At 45.6% G+C, this 23,723-nt stretch overlaps 2 protein-coding genes across 5 annotated transcripts in view; one reads left to right on the top strand and one right to left on the bottom strand.

Annotated features, from left to right (window-relative positions):
• Positions 1-3,160, top strand: part of SWT1 (SWT1 RNA endoribonuclease homolog) — a 63,167-nt gene extending 60,007 nt beyond the window's left edge. For all 3 annotated transcript variants that reach the window (XR_011002030.1, XM_068199492.1, XM_068199490.1), the window contains one exon: positions 673-3,160. Coding sequence is in view for 2 of the 3 variants with exons in the window: in XM_068199492.1 (XP_068055593.1) it covers positions 673-778 (106 nt within the window). In the remaining variant the exon portion in view is untranslated. The remainder of the gene's footprint in view (positions 1-672) is intronic.
• On the bottom strand, positions 2,444-19,170 carry IVNS1ABP (influenza virus NS1A binding protein). 2 transcript variants are annotated; one of them, XM_068199495.1, is made up of 15 exons: positions 18,774-19,170; positions 13,114-13,345; positions 11,787-11,913; positions 11,309-11,478; positions 11,146-11,221; positions 10,247-10,420; positions 9,758-9,883; positions 8,282-8,389; positions 6,087-6,213; positions 5,336-5,560; positions 5,142-5,263; positions 4,846-4,972; positions 4,633-4,764; positions 4,309-4,482; positions 2,444-3,881 (listed from the first exon to the last, which is right to left on the bottom strand). In XM_068199495.1, the coding sequence occupies exons 3-15, from the start codon at positions 11,895-11,897 to the stop codon at positions 3,628-3,630; spliced, it is 1,926 nt and encodes a 641-aa protein (XP_068055596.1). In that variant the 5' UTR covers positions 11,898-11,913; positions 13,114-13,345; positions 18,774-19,170; the 3' UTR covers positions 2,444-3,627. The 2 variants fall into 2 exon arrangements, with proteins under 2 accessions (XP_068055596.1, XP_068055597.1); XM_068199496.1 differs by lacking the exon at positions 18,774-19,170 and adding an exon at positions 13,806-14,061.
• Between the last annotated feature and the right edge of the window lie 4,553 nt (positions 19,171-23,723).

The following is a 23,723-nucleotide window of genomic DNA, read 5'->3' as shown; positions in this document are numbered from 1 at the left end:
CAGTGTTGGAAACAAAAAGTTTTATTAAAAGGCAAAATAAAAAAGCTCTTTAAAGAGAAAACCCGAGCCAGGGCAAGAGGTTCTTGCTCCTGCTAAAACACTTCACAAAAGCGATTTACTTCTTTTGTTCTCTTCTTTTTCTAGTAAATTGCTTAAGTAAGACTTTTTAGCTTCTATCCAATGAGCTATCCTTAAGTTTAAGGTAAAGTCCCCATAGTCTTAGGAAGTGTCTTTTAACCAAATTAAAGACAGAAACTTCTAAACTTTTTTCCTTTTTAAGGAAACAAAAAGTAACTTGTTTACTCCATCTACAAAAAGCACATTCCTACAAGGGGGTATCCAGATCCTTATTTTGATTGTGAGTACAGGATGTGTCAGTGTATGAAGGATGGTTGAACTGAACCTTCCAGAATCCCAGATCTCTGCAGAAGGTTGATGTCAGTGACCTCTCCTGACAATTGTTCCACTTTACCTGCCCTAGAAGGGAACAGGAGTTCAGTTGTGGGTTGGCTGTTGTAAGGAGCTCATGTGAAATCCTCAGATTTACCAGCTGTAGTGCAAACGTCACTGCTGCTGCTTGAGTTTGATGGAAACGTCCTTGAAAATTTAAGGGGTATTGGTAAAGATTCCTGTTCTGCTGTGTTCTGCTAACCTTTCTCTCCTGTCTCCCAGGGAGAGGCTGGAAGTGGGCTGCTGCCAGCTGGCACAGCTGGAGCAGACGCTGGAGCAGTGCCAGGCGTCCGTGCACAGGGAGGCCGAGAGCCGGGGCTGGCTCTGACCCACCTCCTCAAGGGGAGGAGAGAAGTGCTGGAGGAGCCAAAACCCTGCCGGCTTTGCTTCTCGAAGGTGCTGGTTTGGGTTGGAGTTGAAGGGAAAACACAGTTTCACGTGGACATTAAATGTTGGGATTTCTGCTGAGAATTCTATTCAGTACTAGAATGTTCTGTCTTGAGTGAGGGTGCTGCTGGATAGCCATGGATGGCCAGGAGAAGCAGGGCTGGTGTGGGATATAGCAGCTGTGCTGTGCTGCTCTGAGCATCCAGCGTTCCCGTGAGGAACTGAGCTGTTTACGGCTGTATAGGAAAACCCTGTTTGTTTTGCTGGTACTTTATAAGTCACAGGTGAGAGAAAGGAATCTGTTGTGTCACCCAAGGGTAGGAAGTAGCTGAGTGCAAGGCCAGGAATGAAGGACTGACCCACAGACACAACGTGTGTGTCCTGTGCAGTGAAGGCTTCAGAGAGGATGTAGAATGGGCAAAGGAGCAGGTTGATGCTTGTTTTCCCTTAAAGACGAAACAGACCCCCACCCTCACGCAGGTGTTTGTCCCATACCCCTTTTCAGAGGAAAAGGGCATTTCTCCTTTCTTTAAGCAGGCACTTTATCTTCATACAGTGGAAACTTGCTAGCAGTGCTTTTGGGGAAACTCCTTATCCTGCTCTTGCCACATCCTTCTGGCAGGTGGGCCTGGGTCCCCCCCTGCTCTCCAGGTGACATCCCTCTCTGGCTGCACTGCTGGTTGCTTTCCAGACCTGCTTTAAGTCCACGAAACTTTCCAAAAGCCATTTTCTAAGGCCTTTAACTCTACCTCTTCTTGTATGTATTTGTACAGAGATGAGCTGACTGGCAAAGTTCTGAAGTGTCTATTTTGATATTAACTTTTGGATGTATTTGTAAATTCTTGATTGTAAAAATGTAATTTATTGTTACATTAAACAGTGGTTAATTCTGAGTGGCTTTGCCCAGTCCCTGTGGATTCAAGTGCAGTGCAGTCCTGCCCAGGTAGGGTGGAATTCCTGTTGGAGCACAGTGACTGTACAGGGCTGTTTCCATGGGGGTTCTCCAGCCCTTGGAACGGCGTGGGGATGTTGGCTCAAAGGTGCTGATGGGATCACGTGTCCCAACCCTGGCCCAGCTGCAGCACATGCTGGCTGTGCTCTCTGGGCAGCTGGAAGGGGCTGTTGTGGAGGACAAGTCTGCCTGCAGAGGCTGGTGTGCAGGAATTTCCTGGGCCTGGTGTGTTTTCCCACTCCCATGGGAAGCTGGAGCAGCTAGGCTCCTGCCCCGCTGCACAGGACCTGGCCTAGCACCAGTGTGCCTCATCCCTAAAGGTGAAGGAGTAGCTCCGGGCGCAGCTTTGCACCTCTGTTGTGCATTTGCAAGTTTGTGTGACCCCTGTTCCCCCAGCCCTGTGGGGCACCACCCAACCTGCAGAGAGGTTTCTGTACACAGCCCCTGAGCAGGGAAAGCCCTGGCCCACACACGGCCCAGGGGCTGTGGTGCTCCGAGGCCCTGGTCCCTCAAGCAGCAAGCCTGACTCCACTGCAGGCATGAGGGACATGGGACACTCCACCCCCTGCCCCGTGCCTGCCCCCATCTGAAACGTCACTTTTGGTATCTCCTCTTTGGACACCGCCTCCTTGAAGAAAAGGACACACAGCCAGGTCAGGGCACGCCTGTGGTGCAAGGGTTTCCCAAAAGGTACCTTTAATGTGTTTGCAGCAGCAGCAAGCAGTCAGTGCTAGTTTTGGCACCCAGAGTTAGATGTGCAGCACTACACATTAGACACCAAGTCATCCCACCCCAATGTTTGATCCATAGGAGCAGAGAAAGTGAACTAAAACTGGACTATGAGCACATACAAAATCAAGTTATTCATGTTCTATCACACTTCCAGCTGGTAATATTAGAAAAATAAAGACAGGTACTACAACACATTTTCTTTGCCAGCTGGCAAGAGTTTAAAACCCATGAGACCCCCCCTCCCCAAACTTGTTGTTGTTGTACAAAGATCAGCTCACCCAGAGTAACAAAACTGCTGTACAGAAAGCAGGCTCTGCATTCTCCTCAAAACACTTGGAGCCAGAATCCTTGTCCCACCCTAGAAAGTCTGGGTGTGTCATGTCCAGAAACCCTATGCAGCTCTAAGGAAGGTGGTGCAGACTAACTCACACTACTGCAGCAGAGGCAGCAGCTCACCTGTGGGGGCAATCCACTGTCCCACTCGGGCTCTAGAAACTCCAAGGCTATCTCTTTGTTTCAATAACCATTTATCTGCCATTTGCATTTCAACAGACAAAATACTCTGCTGAGTATATAAAAACTGTTATAAAAAGGCAATTGTAAAAGATAAGGTATTAGCAGAGGCATGTCAGCTTTTTTTAATAAAAAAAATAGCCATTATATCTATTTAAATAAGGCTTCTTGTTACAGATTGTTCCAGTTACTGAAGGAAACCAAGGCCTGATGAAAGAAAAAAATATTATCCCCCACAAATGTTACCCTTCCTGCCCCAAGAACACACCTCCAAGAAGTCATCCAATGTGCAAAGTAACAAATACTGGGGGAAGCTCCTGAAATGATATGCCCAGTCTAGTTTCTCTTGCATTATCATCAAAATCTTAAAACAAAACCAAAACCTTTCAAGTTCTAAAATACACAAAAAACCCCTTCATCTCAATATTTTTTCCAAAACAAATATATACAGCACGTTAATATGCAATATGCAAAAGCTCTGTGTTGCTGTTGGCAACATCTATGCCCTCCCCACCCCTATTCACAGGTGTACCTCTAACTGAAACACAATTACATCACTAAGCCTGTTAGTTTGAAAAGGGAATTTAATTCACTTAAAACTTGTAAATTTTGGTGTAGGGGCTCCACTCATTTGACTCTGGATTATAGACCTCAAGTGTGTTCAAGAACTCATTGCCATCAAAGCCCCCCACTGCATAAATGGTGTTGGCCACGGTGGTGATGCCGGCGTTGCTCCTGGGCGTGGTCATGCTGCCCATCATCTTCCACTCGTTCCTGGCAGGGTCGTACATCTCCACGCAGTTCACCGCGTGCGTGCCGTCAAATCCTCCAGCCACAAAGAGCTTGCCTGTGTGAGAAAGGGAGCCACGCTCACTGCTCAGCACCAGCTGGCCCTGTGCTCCCACCAGGAGGCTCAACAAAGCCCCAAGGGACCCAGGTGTTGTTGCAGACCTTGGCCTGGTCATGGTCTGCACTTACAGGAGCGATCTGCTTTGGGTCTCCTGCCCAAGACAAATGACAGGAATTTGATTCACAGTAAGAGCCAAGTCCAAATTCAAACAGGTGCAGCTTTAGAAGCTGCACAGTGACACTTACAAAACAAAGAGGTGGGGTGAATGCCCCACAGCCAAGAGGTTTTTTGCTTTTTAATTAAAACTGGGCATTTAACCAGGCTCCTACTGTATTGTTTCCTGCCCAAAAAAGGAGCACAACTTTGTATTGTACTCGCATCAGAACAAACATGAAAGGCCCCGAGGCAGCAGCCCCAGCCCTACCATCACGGACAGCCACGCCGGCGCCGCGCCGTGCCACGTTCATGGGCGCCATCAGGGTCCAGGTGTTGTTCTCGGGGTTGTAGCGCTCCACGCTGTTGAGGCAGTTCCAGGACTCGGCCCCGCCGATGATGTACAGGTACCCCCCCAGCTCACACACAGCCGACTGGTGCCTCCCTGCAACCAAAGCTGGCATTGTCAGCCACCACCAACAGCCCACAGCAGCAGCGACTCAAAGGGGCTTTGCTTTGGTGTAGTTTTTGGTTTGGTGCAGTTCTGCAGTGGCCCTTTTCTCCTCATCCCTGCCCAGCTCCCCAACAAACTTACGGATGTTAAGGGGAGCACAGCTCGTCCAAGCCTTTGTTACAGGATCAAACACATCGCAGTTCTTCAGTCCTTTCTGGCCATAGGGATCAGAACCACCCACAATGTAGAGCTTTCCGTTCAGGGCACACACTCCTGTTGCCAGAGGAAAGAATGGCAAGTGAGTAAGAACTGGCTGAGTCCCCAGCCCCCAGTCGGGCGCTGCAGAGGCCTCACCTGCGTTGCAGCGGTTGGTCCGCAGCTCGGGAACAGGGGTCCAGTCATCAATCTCGGGCTCGTACATCTCTCCACAGCTCAAGTCATCCGAGTGGCCGTTTGACCCACCCACGACATACAGCTGCCCCTGAGAGAACAAACCAACAACCCGTCACCTCTCAGCACACCAGTCAGCTCGTGAGCACTCAGGTAACCATGGAACTAAGAGAAACAACTTCTAGAGCCATCCTGTTCAGTGTGCCCTGTTCAGCTCAGCCCAGGTGGGGTCCCACAGGCTTGCTCCCCACCGCACACACCATCAGCACTGCCATCTGGAACCGGGCCCTCGGCGTCCTCATGGGTGCGATGAACGTCCAGGTGTCCTTCTCAGGGTCGTAGCACTCCACGGTGCGCAGGCACTCCTCCCTGTTGTAGCCCCCTGCAAGCGAGAGGTTACTGGCCCCACGTTCAGAGGCACCAGCCCACCCCCCGGCCCGGCGCCCCGGCTCACCCGCAGCGATGAGCCTGCCGTTCAGCTCGGCCGTGCCCAGCCCCGAGCGCGCGTACTGCATGGGGGACATGGGCTTCTCGATGAGGTCGCTGGGCTGCAGCTCGAAGCTCAGGCTCTTCAGCAGCCGCGGGGTGCTCGAGGGGGAGCTCTGCGGGCTGTTGCGGCCGTGCAGGAAGATCACGCACAGCACCCCGTCCAGCACGGCCAGGCACAGGTACGTGTTACCTGCGGGGACAGCACACCGCCACCCTAAGCTGGGTGCCACGCAAAGGGGGACTGAGCTGGATGCCAAATGGGCTCTGCTGGTCGTGCCGCTCCCCTTGGCGGCACGGAAACTTCATTTTTTCAGGTTACTGGTTCCAAAAGTGTTAGTTATTGACAACTATGCTTTAGATACTAAAAGAGTGCTCGAAGGACATACGACAACAACTTAAACATGTGCTGGGAATCTCCTCTCACACACAGTGGAAACAGCTCTGTTAATTAACTATGGACTGCCTGTGTCCCTAGGATTTTCTGGGAAAATTATGACACACCACGGATTTAGTTGATAAGGAACTGAAATTTATGTCATCCCAGTTTGGCCCAGGTACATCTGAAGTACCCTACAAATTACTTGACTTGTATCATAAGGAAGAAGAAACACCTCAGCATTCCTCAAAGATGTGAAGGTAAATCCCCAGGGAGCAGAAGGTGGCAGGTACCCGAGAGGAGACACATCTGTTAGACAACCCCTGCCCCTGTTACTCACTCGAAGTCTTCTCTGAAGCAATGATTTTCCACTCGTGTTTAGGACTCTGAACAGTAGCATTTGGAGAAAGACTTCCAGAGGAGCTGCTACTGATCTGCTTGTGATCATTCTCACGTGGTGGCCTCTTCTGCAAAATCAAAAGGCAGCTACAGAAACCTAGCCAGAGACTACAGCTCCTTTTACCTCTGCTTCTCTGAGATACTGTGTAGCTACTCCAGAGCACGCTCGTCTACCACCTCCGCAGAGCAGCATTTATAGCACACCTATATTTTCAGCAGAACATCTTGCCTGCCCAGAAACAGTGGCCAAAAACCACCCTACCCTTTTCTCCTGAAACTCACTTTATCCTGTGACTGCAGCTTTATATTGCTGGTGCAGGACTGCAAATCCCTGAAGCGAGTGTGCATTTCTAGCAGGATTTACGAATGTAAGGAAAGAACTACATGCAGCTGGAAAGAACTGAGCTACCACACAGAAGCCTCACTCCCAAGCTCTGCTTCTGGAACTTCAGTTAATTATATAATGTTGTTTGGAAATGAATTAACTATTCTCTTCATTCCCTGAAGACAAACTAATTTTACCTCATTTCCCCTCTGTGCTCAGATTAGCTGTTTCTTGGATTTTACTCCCTTGATACTTCCACTAACAAGAGATTTCTTCTTTCTTTTCATTTCCAATTAAATTTATACCACAGCTTATATTATTTTACTCTATTAAAGAAAAAACTCAAAATTCCCAGTTTCAGCAAAGTTGGCTGGGTTGTAGAGGCTCTTCCTGAAGCACAGGAAGTTACCATGCTGTCTACACTGTTCAGCAGCAGAGTTTATGACCACAGTCCCAAGTCTGTGATGCTTGCACAGTTCTCTGGAGCCTGATCTCCATGGAAACTGTCACAAGACTTCAGAAACACATCACCTAACTCAGATAACCTCACACAAAGGAGCTGGATTGCTAAGCTCAGCTCACCGTGACAAGCGGCGCACTTGGAGAGAGCAGTTTTTTAATTTCTGAACCTTCATCCAATTAACCACTTAAGCTCTTATCTTTAAATTGCCTCGAAAGCAAGAGAAAATATAAAGTTTTGTAATTTAAAAATGTAAAAGTTACAATTTTTCTAGGACTGGCATCTAGGGGATTTTTAGTGTTAGCTCCCTCAACTGTTTAGGATGTCTGAAGCTGGTGATTTTTCTCATTAGAAAGGATTTGTAGAAAAACATTGACAAATCCTGGTCTTAGTTCTGAAAATGAACTTTCTTAACATTCACCTCCCTGTTTCTAAGCATTATAAGTGGTATCCAGAGGTGGAGAACCCTGTGAAGGCTGTCTAAATACAATTAACAAACTGGAAAATTAGCTGGCTTTTACTTTTCCTCTCATTTCACTTCTAAAATCCACGTTCTGGGATGGACAGTGTTTTACACGTTAGCTAAGAATTTAATAAAGGAAACTTTTTGTATGAACATGTTTCACTGTTATAAAATATTACAATGTATTTGTTTCAAATTCATACATTTAAACCAAGTTCATTTGTATAAAGCAACTGATAATTTACAACTGTTAGTCCTTTTTTAATTCTTTCTATCTTAGCCTGCGTTTGTACTAAGCCATGTGGTTTTCTGGAGTTCAGAAGGATTGCACCTGGTAAGAAATAAAAAATAAAACCATAAAAAACGACCTCTCAAAAAGCACAGGAGTGATTTGCAGTCGGTCAAAGCATCAGAGAGATTTGGCAGCTACACCACCAGTGCAGCTGAACAAAAGCGGACACTGGCAGCTGAAGGATTAGAACTTGGATCTGGAATCTTTTTCTGGGCCAAAATTAACCAGACACATTCCCCACTGCAAGCCAAGCAGTCTGTGTTTCTCTACAGTCTCTGGGAACTCTACAATGTCTCAGCTGACTTCCTACAGCTGAGTGCCTGTCTGCCTCTTCTTTCTTCTAACAGCCAGGATTGATTTTGAAGTCGGAATTAGAGCACTCTGTCGTGCAAAGGCTGAGAGTCAGCCCAGCCTGCCAAAGAGACAGAAGCTGAGAGCACATCACGGCCTGCAGCAGCTCCCAGCCAGACACCTTCTGGTGCATTTCTCCACCACAGCACCTGCTGCCTTCTCTGCCAGCAGAACACAAGACTTCAGGTGTGCTGTAAACTGCTCCAGTCTACCTGGGGTTACCTGAGACTGTCTGCAATTGGTACCTGCACAAACTGAATGTGGTCATCATCACTGCCATACACCTCAGCCTGTCCATCTAGCAGATTTCCATCAAGCAGCTTGTGATCAGCTGAGTAGTACAGCGTTTGCACCTGCAAAAACAACAACAGAACACCCATGTGGCTGCTGTCTCTGTGCTCCTCAGCTACAGGCACATTACCCCAGGCACCACACTGCTCGTCAGCTCATCTCAAGCTCGCACAGTGGCAAAACTAAAAGGAAGCAGATGTCATGGTGGCAATCTTCAAACCGGGTGTGAGGGTTCCTTACTTTCTCAGCTTGAGAGAAATCTTCATTTTCCTTGGACTTCTGCTGTTTTCCCAGCACAGAAACATTAGACAAGCAAAAGGCACATTAATTTGCAGAGTTACACAAATTCACAGTCTCATGCAAGCATTTTCCTTATCCCTGCACACAAGTTTTCTGCTATGAAAAATACACATTTATCTCCATCATAAAAGGCCAAGAGAAGCCAACAGACTCTAAAAGAAAGGTATGGGAATGAGGGAAGACAACACAAATTTAAGTTCTGGAAGAAACTGTTGTCCACCACTGAAACTAGATGCAGCTGTTTCAATAAAATGCATCTTAATTTCAACATGATCAAAGCTTTTAAATTAGTTTCTCCAAGAGGAAATATACACTTGAGATTATACGACAGCATCAACATGTACTTTTGCCTAGACAAGTGTTTCTGGGGATCTTTTGTGCTTGTAATAGCAGATTTTGAACATTTTGAAGAATTTCACAAGATTTGGTAAAGTCCATTTGCTGGAGCCAATTAAAAATTTTGTCTCCCCGCTAATTTTGCCATTAAACACTGCCCAGGCTACATCTACCATTAGTATTCATGAGAAAAGCCATTTAACAACACATAAGTTTCAAAATAATGCATCCTGTAAAGGAGTAAGTAAACACCATTAAATCATCATGATCGTTCTCTGCCCACAGCGGATTTTCTTAGGAGCACTGGGGCAGGACTGCTGCTTCTGTACGTGTCAATACACTTGAGGCTCTTCTTGGTTCTTCAGCCTTGGTATCCTAGTTTTGTTAATAAACCTATGGGGAGATAAACCAACGGGGAGGAACAACCATTAGAAGCTTTTACCTACTGTGCATTTACAAGCAAAACCTGCAAAGGAAAACATCACCAATCTATGACAAGTCTCAGTACCACCTCCCCAAACTAAAGCAGATACAGGCCACTCTGAGGCTACTATACAGCAACGGGGAGCAAAAAGGAAAGTGAAGACCAGACTGAACAGTGCATTCAGCTCACCTGAACACCCCCCCAGTTTCTCAGCTTAGGGGTACCTACAGCAAAATTTAAATTCTTTAGGGTCAGTTAAAAAAGTGAAGGGAAAAAAAAAAAGAAAAAAAAGGGGATCATCCTTCATATTGGCTTTTTTTGGGGTTTTTTTAATGATTAATCCCAAAATCCCATTTTCTTAAAGACTAACCTCTTCCATTAGATCTTCCAGGCTGCCTCCGTTCTCCCAGATGCTGCGCTGTACCCAGTTGATTACCTTTGTGTACAATTTGCCATTGCTGGGTAGGCCAACATTGTCTTCCAGCATTATTTCAAGCTTGAGGGAGAAGAGAAAAAGATTTACTCTCTAGGAATTACCCTGTAGCATGCTGTACTCTACAAAGTAAGCACAACTCTCTCTTTACCACAGAGCCAGAAAACACCACAAGGAACTTTCAGCCTATGGAACTAGGAAGCACATTTAAATACAATCACCTTTTAGACCTGGAAAGGGTGACAGCATGTGTTCTCTACAGTTAAGGTTCACAGCAATAAGACACAGACCCAGAATTGTTACATTACTGTCAGCAGTCAGTACACCAAGCTTTCCTGCCTCCAAAAGGGAAGGAAATTCTAGTTGCTCCTCAGGTTGCTTTTTGGTAATCCTGTACCAGAAAGAATTCTACGAACTTAAGCTAACCTTTAACCGTGGGAGCTTGAGAAATTCCTCCTGTTCTGAAATCTCTACAAGGTGTTCCTGAATGTAGCCATCGATCTTGTTCAACAACCGAGAGTCTCCCATGCAGCTGGCGAAGTTCCGGTACGAGATGCAGCTCTGCACGTCCATCTTGGAGAGCAAATAGTCACCACAAACCTGGCAATGAAAGAGCTGCAGCTTAGTGTACAAACACAGTTTTAATACATTTAAATTATCTATCCCAATATACAGCAGCTGTTTTCTAACTGCAGAGTAGTGGCTCTGCTGTCATCCCCATGCCAGTGCTGTAAAAGGGAACATTGCCTTCCACAGGACTATGCACATCTTAAATGAAAAGGTCAGACACATTTGGAAGCTACTGACATCTACATTGACCCCATGCTTTTCTACTTAACACCTATTCAAAACTGCTTCTCAGTCAGGTGAGCTAATAATCCCAATTCTCTTTTAAAGGGTACCCCTATCTGCGGCTAAGGGTATTTGCCAAGTCAAGCACTACCAAATTTATGTTCAGGAGCGTGACAATTACTATTTTTCTGACAGATTTACATGTTTGTTCATGCTCCCAACACAACCAAACACAGCACTGCCGCCACAGACCTGAAGGTAAGAATCAGCCAAGATTTAAAGCTGTTCTTCTTACACAGGTGCACAAATACAAAACGTAACTTCAGGGAACGCCCTGGCACTAAGACAGCTCAAGTGGAAGCAACACATGCAGCTGGCACCAAATCAATACAGTGCTAAGGAACATGTACAGTAGCTTTGTGCTGAGCACTTCTTAAACAGAGGCCATGGGTTTTGGCTTGTTAACATCAAAAGGTGAAATGCTGTCAGCCTGGGAAGGCAGAATGGACTTCCAGAAGAGCTGAGAACCGTACCTGCTTAACCCTCTCCATCTTCAACTTCTTTGCTGCAGAGTATACATCTTTCACCAGCTCTTTATCAGCTTTTAACCTATTAAATACAGAAATTTACCTCTTATTATTCTGATTTTTCAAATCAAAGTCTATCCTCTCTCTAGTTACTGTAAAAACTACTTACTGAGCAGTATAGGCATAATTCAACAGAACTTCAACAGCTTCTGGGTTGAGATCATCGAATTTCACATGGGAAACTCCATGACAGTCGCTGTCAGTGTTGAAGATTTCAAACAGGTAGGGACTGCAGCATGCAAGCACGGCTCGGTGCGCCAGCATCTCGTGTCCACACACCTTTATGTCAAACACAAACAAGCCCATGTGCTGGTGAGGATTTTTTGCAATTACCTTTGTATTTTCACAATATGAAGACCTACTCAGGTGAGTGCCACAGTTCAAATCAATTTTTCGAATCAACAGTCTCCAGCTGAAAGTTACCATCACTTCTCTCCAAGTGCACCCCATTTGGATATTTTTCAGGATGCATTTCTCAGAAAAATGAGCTTCTAAAATCTCACATCTCCTAGTCTGTGAAGCACCAGCTTCACAAGGTATAACCCCCACATTCCCCCAGGCACCCCACTGGGGCAGGGCACAGGTACCTGGAGGCGGACGTCACAGAACTGACCGCTCTTCCGTAAGGCGTTGAGTTTGGCAACAGACGACTCGATGAAGTTCTCATCCTCAAACATCAAATATCCGTTGGGAATCATTTTGGTGTTGGTCTGGCTGCACGTGCAATGGGCAAAGGTTACACACACAGCATTTTGCTTCAGTGCAACAGTACTAGCAACACTGTTTGCAAACAAACATGCAGGGGGCAGAAATGGATTAATGATTTTCAGGGATTGAGGCCACAATTTTTAATGCATCCACATCACTTCAGCAGGTACTGGGTTCAAAACCACAGGCCGAGTCTGTGCCAGCTCTGTGGGAGCAAGCTAGGAGCCACTGGATTACATGGATTCCCTTCCCTAAAGATCTTTTCCAGTGGATCCATCCCCAGCTAACATTATTCATCACCACTTTCCACTCCCTACCACTCTGGTCTAGCTGCATTTTTTACAGACACAGAACCCAGCTACATTGAAAAATAAGAACTGAGAACTTAAAGTAGCTTGTGAAGTAGAATAGATAGATAAACATTTTCTATTTAATTTTATGAGTAATGACTCAGTATTTTAGAGCAGCTGGAAGTCATGAAAGAACATTATGACAAACAAAACAGACATAATTTAATAAATTCTGAACAATAATCATCTATTTTAAATCATCTCAAAGCTAGAACACCTTCCTCTGAAGACCTCAGCCGTACACAAAAATACCACCTCAGGGAGATCAGTCTAAGACTGGAAAAATAACTTCAGGAAACTTTTTTTTTTTTAATCTGAAGCTATTCCATAGCTCCTTTAATTGATTCTTTTTTAGTTAACCACTTTCCAAATAAGAAGCCAATTAAGAATACTAAACTATTACCCTTACCTGACCTAATAACTTTGAAATAGTAATTTAAAACAAAAAAAAAAATTTCTAAGTTTGAGCTGCTAACATACACAGAAGCACAGTTACCTTAAAAACCTTAGGGTACATGTGGGATTCTATTAATGCTACTTGTAACAATTTTTATTTCCATCTCAAGTTTAAGAAAATTCTGAAGATCACACTACATAAGAAAACTCCAAACCAGAAGTGGTTTGCAAAAATCAGTAACGAAAATATCAAGGCTCCTACAAAATACTTCTAGTGTTAATCCATCTATTTTAAATTCACTTACTACTGCAAGTATTCAACCCTAAACTGGCAACAATAATCTTACTTACAAACATCCATTTGTTGTGTTTTATTAAAGAAAAGACATCAAGATTTTAAATTTACATAATTTCAGCAGAAGTATTAACTACTGTATACACAATTAATGATACAACTTACCAAGCAAATATATGACTGTCAATTTAAAATAGCCCAATGGTATCACTGTGTTAGAACAGAGCACTTGAGTTTCAGGATCTCCTGATAGGGAAGATGTTTGTGGAAATGCAAAAGCAGACGTGTGTTTGCAGCTGCAATATGGACTCCAAAACTATCAGGCTTGAAGATGATGTAATATCGTCCTTATGAGCTATAGACATGAATTTCTTCTGTGATAGTCATGCATCATAACCTGCAATAAAGGAGAAGGTATCAAGTAAGGACAACAAATAGTGCTGCCACGTATTTCACATAAAACTTGATTCACAGTCCTGACCCAAACAAACAAGTTTTTCTTCACAAAAAAGTTGGGGTTGTTCTATTGTTGCTGTTGGTTTTTGGGGGGGGGTTGGGGTTTTTTTTCCCCACAAAAATCAAGAAGCCTGAAAAATTCCATACTGACACTAATATATCCTCATGCCTAATAAGAGATCAACCACATCATCGTTATATGCCTGGAGACAAGAAAAGGGCTAAATCAGTGCTGAGGAAAAAAGTTAGAACAGCTAAATCCCATTTTTAGCCAATCCCTTAGCAATTCTGCCCATCAGCACATCCTATTATCATTATTGCTTCCACAAGTAGATAACTCACAAGTAACACAACAGAAATTACTCCATTTTCTAAAAGAACACAATCCACAAGCCTCCTACCTTCGGCTCTTCTTGTGCTCATCTACTTATAGCCTTCTTCTACCGAATGCCTAAAATTGTCTGAAGATGGATTAAGGACATGTCTGAAATGACTGGGCATGTCTCCAGTCTCCGCTACTTCCAGAAAGATTTAGAAAGTCAGGAATCTGTATGACAGCTTTCTTTGGTAAAAGGTCTCTCTGCCACGCTGGGAACAGACCCTGTTGGGTTCTGGTTGAGCTTGGCACTGGCAGTGCAGACTGGGGTGGCTTTGCTGGGAATTCACATGCCGGTGGGCTCTTTATGCTGAGATTCTTTGGGGAGGAGAGAAGAGGAGGAGGAGCAGCAGCAGGGAGGGAACAGGCAACAAACACTCACTCTGGAACTTTCCATGACCCTGGTGCCACCTCAGGAAAACATCAATCACTTCGGTTTCAACACTATATTTGTATCCACAGAATAAATGCCACATTGGGAAGTGGGTTTCCTAAAAATAGGTGCAGCTCATTTCTCCTTGTCAAAAACTAAAAGTGCCCTCCGTTGCAGGGAAGAGAACCTTGTGACCATGGTGCATGGCCAGCGCTCAGCCCAGGGGTGACTTTGGCAGGAGTGGTACCTGCCCGGTGCCCGGGCAGCCCAGCAGCTCCAGCGGGAGGCTGATTCCCGGGAGCGGCAGAGGGCATTATCCCACCTCGTACCAGCTCCACGGACACTGCCTCCATTCCCACAGCCGGGCACACAGAAGAGTCCGGCCAGCAGAGAACTGCGCCGGCAGAGCGAACACTCGCTGAGCTTGGCTCTGGAGCAGGCACAGCCACACAGCCTGGAGAAGGGAACACCTGCTCCCGAGCACAGCAGCGTCCCACATCACAGGAACACAGCACCCCGGAATGCTGGGGCGCTGCAGGAGCAGCACCCATGCACACAATTCCATCAACACACTGCAATGCCAGTCTGCTTCGGTGGGAAAAGAAATCTCACATAAAGGTGAGATTGAAGAATAATAAATTAAAGTATATTCTTTTTGTAATCCTACAGGCAAGTCAAGAAGCTGACACCAAGTTCTATTTAACAAATATTGTTTAGATAGGCATTTGGCAGTCAACACTTCCCTGCTGGTACAACTGGCATAATCACTGCAATTTTTAAAGCAAGTAAACTTCTCAAAACAGAAGCCAACAGCCCGATGTCCACACCTTTCCCAAAGATTCACCTCAACCAAAACATTTCAAGTCACAGGACAGCTAGTCAAACTATTCTAACTCCCACAATCAGCCTCGCTCAGTTTACATCTCTGGGCGTGTGTTGCCACATTCTGCTGTAACATATCAGTTTTATTTCCGATGTTCTAACTCTGCCATAGGTACTTGCTTGGGACCTTCAAGACCTAAGAAGGTTATCCAAAATAGTTCTGGATTGAAATGGAAGATCTGTCTGTCTGTTAAAATCCTCCTTTGTGTGAGACACCAATCCCATGCAGATGCATTTATGTCCCTAATTTTATTGTCGAATCTGAATATCTAGGAATTTCAACATCTTAATTACTGTCACAGAGTTTCAATGCTGTTGTGTGTGTCATGGCTAATATTATTACTCAAAACAGCATTAAATAGCACAAGCAGATTCACAACTTTCCATATTTTGGTTTGGAGTACTGCCGCTAGAACACAACCCAAGCTATCAGCCAAAATACACTGCAAAGTCAAGAACACTGCTTATTCTGCCATTAAAGGTCATAAACAGGTACTGCAAACAAACTCTTTCCTTTAAATTATTTTTTAAATCGAAATCACTTTGTCACTACCTTCCCCTCCTTAATTATATCAAGCTCCATCCAAATGCACGTCTTTAAACACATTAAAGCTACAGAATGATCATCCCAGAATGGAAACAACACATTCCATTGGAGAAAACTCCTACTTGAGAGCAGCTATTCCCTTACTTTTTAAATGATGCAAAAAAAAAAAAAAAATAGAGTAATGTGTAAACTCTGGATTTGTGTTCTAATTTTAACAGTAAGGATTGGTGCTGGCATGGGGCTGGAGACCCCCTTGGATCAAGAGCCAATCACCGGGTTCAGGCAGGCCTGAAGTCACTGAACATCCACATGGTGTGTTCTAGCACCCCAGCATTTCCCAGGCACAGGAATGCAAGGATTCAAACGTCTGCCCAGCTGCTCGATTTTAAACACAACCTTGCTGCAGTAATTTTGTTTCCTGAACACCTCATGTTGTGCACAGAGATTTTCCTTTGCCACCTAGCAAAGGTGGCACCACTGGACCGTGAGTGAGTCACATCTCATTGTGCACTCAGAGATAAACTGGCTGCACATCCTGACTTCCAGAAGGGAGATTCCCTCCTTTTCAACTCCTCTATTTCACTGCTGCCCATTTAAAGGTACATTTAAGAAAACTCACCTAAACAGCAATGATACTGAGACACAGCGATCCTCAGTGCTGCCCTAGGCCTCTCCCCTGCAGAGCCTCTTGCAGGAGCTGTGGTCTCAGGTGACCACCAAGACAAGAAGCCCCAGAGGCAGAGTCACCTTGCCCATGACCTAACAACACAGGGACCATCTATTTCACCTCTCATCTTTAATACAGCCCATCTTCCATGAGCAGTATTTGCTGTGCCAATTCTGCACAAACCTTTCAGTCAAATTAATGTGCTACTTCTTCAACTCACAGGTAAAGCACTATTTTGGGGGAGATACTTGATAATCTTTTGATTTAAAGTCAATACTTGCTGAGGTAATGACAGACACTTGATTGACACATGTGAAACAAAAATGGAATTTAACACCCAGGCAGAGCTTTCTGGCTTGTGACAGCCCAGCTCAGAAGAAATGTAGGTCACACCTACAAGTGCTCACAGTCCATTATCTGTATAAGAATATAAAACCAAACGTCCTCAAAACATTTCTTTCATGCATTACCATTTACTTATGGTAAAAACACATCATCTTTTCATGGCTGAGTCTGCATTTGGGCAAAACACCCAACACATTTATTAACATCCTTTACACCACAAAAGCGGCTTAACCTCTTTATACCAGTAATCTAAAGTAAGACTCAGAATTCACAATTTTGTTTTGCTTATTCACTTTTCAGTTGCTTTCCACTAAAGATTTAGTCTCACTGATAACTATGACTTGTAGACAAAATTTTTCTATTTCACTGCACATCAACCTCAGTCATGCTCCCATGCCAACAGTGAGGTCAGGGAGAGGGAAGATGGAATCTTTGCTATCACTGGTGAGGAACTGAAGAGGAAGGACAGAGTATTGTAGACATTTTCCAAAATCTCTTACATGCAGCCCTGGAAGGTGCAATGCTTGGACTGCCCTCTATAGCAAGCAAGCCCAGAGAGCTCTTCCAAACACATTTATGCATGCAGACTTAAAAAATTTATAAGCAGCAGGCTTCATGCTTCAGTGTTACTGCTGTGCTGTAACACTCGGGCTGCTCATTCAGCACTGGCTTCCAGGACTGGCCTCCCACGCTTCTAAGCCCTAGCTCTGGTCATTAGTTCCCTTTTCACACTGGTTCTGCCTTTCCTCTCCTTTCCCACTTTATACTTTTGCTATTGTTGTCACAGTCCTTATCTACATCTCTTTTTCAACCTTCTGCCTCACGTTCACTCTACTAAAATCTGAGTTCTTTCCTCCCCTTTTCCCACCCCCTGGGTTTATTTTTTTCTATTAACACAGACTTCCCACAGTTGTCCAAACATCTGTCACACAACCAAATCACTGAGTTTTATTTGTATGCCCTCCTTGTCTTCCACCCCCATTCTGGCCAGGTTTTGCCATTCTCCATCTCCTGCTCCTTAAGAACTCAAGTTGATGAAAATAAAAGCAGACTTAATTACAGCAGCTAACACACAGCTTCCTAACTGGAAAGTATTCCCTGAGTGTTGCATCCTGTGCTCCAGGAGTCAGGCTTGTGGCAACAAAATCTGCTTTTGAAAATTAAACCAATCTCACCATGAAAGCATCACTTCCTGCTTGCTTTCTTATATTCTAGCTCTGACAGAAGAGATGTGGTGTCTACACACCCATCACTGCAAACAAGAAAAAAAAAGTCCTCCTTTCACAAACCACACAAATAAGGAGTGACATGAAACTGTATTTCCATTAGTCTATCACCACCCATCTCCTTAGGAAATAACTCGGATGTTCTGCCTCTCACTGTCAGTATTTTTCTACCCTGCATGAAATTACAGCCAATTCAGGTTTTATTATCTGTGGGAATCTGGGTACAGAAAAAGTGCCAATGCAAAAGCATTTTTTACCTTGAAGCGCCTCTGAAAATTCGAAAAATCTCTGGAAATTGGTGCATGCAGGCAGAAAATAATGTACACCTCCCCAAACACCCCTCAAAAAACCAAAACCAAACTGCCTTGGTCATTCACCCTCATCAGCGCTCCCCAGAAGCACTAATGCGAGCTGACAGCCACTGTTTTTGCTTTATTATCTCCCACTTCCTAGAACTGGTATAGATGACAGGGAGGGTCATATTGGCAAACAGCTATCAGAACACGCTGCTCATCCCGGAGCGGCTATTTCCTTCCAAGTGCAGATTCCCGCGATTCTCTTTCCCCCCCGCCCCCACTCACGGTACGGGTTAGGAGGATGCCACTCCGCGGCTGCAGCGCGGCGCTTGAAGAGGCAGAGCCTGACCTTGGCCCCGCACCCGCACGCGTGGGGACCCCGGGGATTCCCGGCCGGGGGCTACACCGCCCTCCCCGGCCGCCGGGGCCCGCCCGCTGCCCCGGCCGGGGAGGAGCGGCCTCACGCCCTTCAGGCCATGCGGACAACTCTGCGGCCCGAGAAAACGGGCCCCGAGCAAGCAACAAAAGCGCCGCGGGGCCGCAGGGGCTCCGGTTCCCCGAGCACGGGGCGCCAGCCCGGGCCGCCGCCTCCGCCCGCTCCCCGGCGTCGAACAAAGCGCGGGCGCACGGCCCCTGCCCGGCTCCCGACCGCCGTACCTGGTGCCTCTGGGCGCGGACGGCGCTGAACATATTGGGAGCCTCCAGAATGCGGGGGAAGAAGACTCGAAGGCGCAGCCCCGGCTGGCCGGGAAGGAGCAGCGGAGGAAGAGAGGGAGCGGAGAGCGGAGGGCGCGGCGCTGCCGAGGGAAGGCGGGAGCGGAGCGAGTAAGCGCGGCCACGGCAGCTGCGGACACACGCACAGTGCTGCGCCCCGAACCCTCCGCCTCCACGAGGCGGGAGGAGAGCGGGGAGGGGAGGAGGCGGTGCTGGGGCGGTCGCGATCGGCTCCGCTCGGCCGCGAAACGAGTCCGGCCGCCCCGCCCTCCGCGGTCCCTCCGCCTCAGGCCCGGCGGGAAGAGGCGCCGTGCCCGTTGGAGCTGAGGCGCGGGAAGCAGTGGGGGCTGGAGCGCTTTTGTGCCCGTTCCGGCTGCTGCCGTGTTGGTCGCAGCACTCAGCCACGAAGGTTCAGGAACCTTTGTTCTTCGGACCTGGCGCTGCCTGTTCTCCTCAGCCACGACGCCCCTTCAGCCATGAGATCCGCCCTGCCGCGACACTCCCTCAGCCGTGACTCTTCCTTGGCCATGTCAGCACCTCAGCTGCAGGTTTCCCTCGGTCTTTACTCCTCCTCAGCCATAACATCCCCTCAGCCACGACTGTCCCTCACCCGTTTGACCCCCTCAGCCATTGCTCCCCTTCAGCCATGCTCCCCCCTCAGCCATGGCTCCCTCTCAGTTATGAACCCCCTCGGCCACAACACAGGCTTCAATCTGGGCTGTAGTTCAAGGTATCATATCTATGACCAAAAAATACCGTGTTTAGTATTGGGAGCTCTCTCTGAGAGCTTGCTTTCTGTGTGAGGCCATGACGGCTCCATCCCACCTCACCCCATCACCCTGGAGTCCCTCTGGGAACGGCATTTTCCAGATGAACAGCATTTTCAACAGCTGGATGAGAATTTCACCCATGCACTCTTCAGGATAAATTCTGTCTTTCCAGGGAAATTAATTTTTAAACATCCCTGCTGATAAACGAGGGCTGTTTGAAGCCCTGTCTGTTCATTATGTGTTTGCATGCAAGCTCCTGATTCATGGCTGGTCCTGAGAGCTGCTGCAAGATCATCATAAATAATCCATGGGCCTGGTAAAGTCTGAGGATCCATGCTTGCTTCCTGATTTAAAGTGCCAAGGTCACCTGGAAGGCAGCGTACACTTCCCTGTGCAACTTCCCTGAGTGCTTCCTCCAGATTCAGAGGCCGTCTTGGTCAGGAAATAGGAAACCTGTAGATTACATTAGATACACCTTCAGTGTCTCAGCTGTGCAGCTGTGCAATGTATGTGGTATTTTGTCATGTATTATAAAATTTCTCCAACACTCAAGAATCTCAGAGGAGAAGCATGTTTCAAAACACTGAAATTGAGCCATTCTGAGGTTTTAGTGCTTTAACATACTGAAAATAATGATCTTGTCTCATCAGAAGCAGGCAGAGGCATTAAGCTGTAGGTATATTCCTCACCTGCACATATATCTCAGCTGCAGCTGAGCCCTCTCCAGCTTCTCACCTTGCCTGCAGCAAACGGCAATCCCAACTTCCCACCTCTCTGAGACATTCTTACTGCCTCTTTTCAGCTTTTAAATCACCAGCCACACCTCAGGGCTGCCTTCCCACTCTCTGCTTTCTTTTTGAATGAAGTTTCATATCAGGGCTGTGTTAATCAAAGCTGGGAGGGAGAAGGAGGTAAAGGAATGATGATCAAATAGAATGGTGCTGGGATGTTACTTAATTAAGTAACTCTCAAGATTACTCAAGCTGCTCTTCCAGTTTTCTTAGGAATGGAGATGCCTTTATGAATCACCATCAATTTTCCTTGTCAGCCACCACGTGTGATGTCAGAGAGCAGGAGCAGCAGCTTCCCTACAGCACAGTTAGCAGATGAGTGTTCCCAGTTATTTTCCCATGGACCCCATGCAGAACAGGGCTAGGCCAGGAGTTCAGTTCTCCTTTGGTCCAACTGTGTTCTGATTACCCAAACTCACTTCCACTGAAAAAAAGGGGTTTTTCCCTCCACTCCTTGCTGTGCAATCAACATGAAATTATTTTAAATCATTAAAACACCCTTACTCTGGATGAAATCCTATGCTGATGGAAGGTACTTCTGTGACATGCAAATACCTTCATTTCAAATGCCTAGAAACTTTGCAAAACTTCCCAATGCAACTTGTGCTAAATCTTAATTGATTTGTAAAGAAGAGCACGTTATGGAAAAGGACCAGTGGATTGAGTTGATACCAAGTGATTGAGTTACTGGGAGCTGAATCAGAACACATTGTTATGCGTGTGGAGGTTCTGGATGTTCTGCATTCCTGTTGTCTCCTGCCATGGAAAATACAGTCTAATGCCTGGAAAGCCCTCTTGCTTGTCATCCAAATGGCGTGTTCCCCCTAAGTCAGGCGTTTGTAGGTGTTCCTGATGTGGCTCTTCTGCTGGTTTCCACCATGTCTCATCCAAAGATCTGATGTCTCTGGGTATTGCAAAGGCTTAATGTTTGATGTTATAGCATCAAACTCTGCTTGCTATAGAGCTTTGTCATTAAAACCACCTGAGAGGGGAAAATACTGTATTTGGTTAGAGCAAAATATGTGGCTTGGATTGCTGCACTAAAAATGGAGGAAGTGTAGAAAAAATATGTCACTCTTAGAAGTGAGAATAAGGCCTTTTTTTAATTCATCTTAAGCTGCTCTACAAAATGTGTTTAAATTCAGAGTCACGTAGTGTTTCTCTGTGGACACAGAGTAGCACAGCTCAGTGCAGTGCAGCACTACCAGCCAGAGAACCCAGTCCCTGCTCTTATTTTAAACAGAAAATTGTTTTTATGGATGAACAGAATGATTTGTGAAACGGAATACTATTCAGTTCACTATCCTTTATCATGTATATATTTAAAATATGTATATAGAGAGATATGTATTGCAGTTGAAGTTTGTTTGTGTTCTGTGGAATTATAATTTACACTAATCTACTCATTCCATAACTTTTCCTTCCTGCACTTCAGAAGGGTTTTTGATAATTCATTCTGGTTACAGAAGTACTTGTGTAGAACACATTTTGTCAGTGCCTTCACTCTCAGAGTTCTTAGCAGTGACATTTTAATGGTGTTTGGGCTGGGTGGGGATTAATGGTTCATGTTGGACTCTTCCCTGTACATTCTGGCACATCATTTGCCATCTGGCTGACTGATAAGAGCTACTCTGAGCAGGGCAGTTAATCTCCTTTCCTTCCCTGTGGCAAAGCAGTGATAGTCTTGGATAAATTCTTTACATAGGAGCAAAGAATGTAGGACATTTATAAGCACTAGGAAGGAGCATTAAAAGACACAGGTGTAGTAGCCATGGCCTTAGATTTTAATGACAGGTTCTCTATCAAATCTCTGTTCATCTTTCTTGAACAATGTAAACAACTTCCCTCCTTCATTTCAGGAGACACCATTCTTCCACCACAGTCACCTTCCTTGATTTGTGTTGGACAGAAAGCCAGAGACTGTCTGCCATCCCAAGACTATAAATTATGTCTTATTTCCATTAAGCAAACAGAAGTCTCCTTAATTAATTCCATTGGATGAAATCCATAGGAAATGTTCAGAGGATTCTGATAGAGCCACTAGTTAAGGTCGTTAAAAAACCCCTTCTTCTGACTACCTGTCCTTGAAGGATCAATCTTTCCATCTCAAAGACAGCTTTTGGGATGAAGACTCATGTGAACTCCCAGCTGCGGATATATATTGCACAGGGAAAACAGTTACAGTTTTAGGAAAAAGTACAGCTTTCATAACTCTTTCAAGACAGTTCTCCCCAGGCAACTGTCAGGAGATCCATTCTGGGCATGGAGATGCTACCTTTATTTATATTAAAAGTTATTTTCCCTTGGCCTGGGACAGTATTTAACCCAGATGTAACATCAGTTCAGAAGTATGGGTGTGTTCACAAAGCAGTACCTATCCTGTCATCATTCGTGAAGCAAACAAATCCAAAGTTGATGTTCAGTTCTGATTCCAAACGTTTGTGGTGACACATTTGTGAATGTGTCCAAGGCCAGATTGGACAGGGCTTGAAGCATCCTGGCATAGTGGAAGGGGTTGGAGCAAGATGAGATTCCCTTCCAACCCAAACTGTTCTAGGATTCTATGATTTTTAGGAGAGTGGGCTAAAGTCTGATCTTTTTGACTTTGCATGTATGCTCAAGAGCTCCCGATCAGGAAGAAGCCTTTAAAAAATTCTCTAGTTTGTGGCTTTCCCATAGAACTTGAAATTTTGTTATTGTTTCCTTAGGACTGGAAACTTAGTTAAAATTAAAAGCTTTTCAGCTATATTAATTTATGGTTGCTTGGCGGTGATATTTGCAAATATATTCTAGTTGTACATTACAAAAACGCTGACTCGTTTCATACACCTGTATGTCTTTCTTGCTTCCATAAGGACAATAGTTTCTTTGGCTGAAACATCCTGTTCAGAGGGTTACAATAAAACACTTTGCACTTGAATTGTTTGCCTTCCTGACCCCTGAGCTTTCTGCCAGCTTCTGACTGTGCACGCAAGTAAGAGCTTTGTACTATTTGTCCTTGGGGCTGCATTCACTAAGTGTTCACTGGCTGTACTGGAGTCTGGTAGCTCCCAGTTTGCTTTTTCTTCTTTTTAATTTTCTCCCTCTGAAGCTGCATCATTACTTTCACTCAGGGTCCTAGTGAAAAATCAGAATGTAATTAAGAATGGTAACAGTACGGAATCACTGGAAAGCAAAGGAACAGAGACCTGATTGCCTCTATCCCAAAGAAGAGCTGTGCTGGGTCATGCCAGAGAAGGAAAGGAAGACGTGTGAATCCTCTTTTGATGAAGCATCAGGAATTGCTGTTCGGCCACCACAGCTGGAAGAGGCTGCTTCTTGGCAACAGGCTG

The sequence above is a fragment of the Anomalospiza imberbis genome, chromosome 9 (genome assembly GCF_031753505.1).
Source record: "Anomalospiza imberbis isolate Cuckoo-Finch-1a 21T00152 chromosome 9, ASM3175350v1, whole genome shotgun sequence".
Lineage (NCBI taxonomy): Eukaryota > Metazoa > Chordata > Aves > Passeriformes > Viduidae > Anomalospiza > Anomalospiza imberbis.
This window is presented reverse-complemented; position numbering and strand designations above follow the sequence as displayed.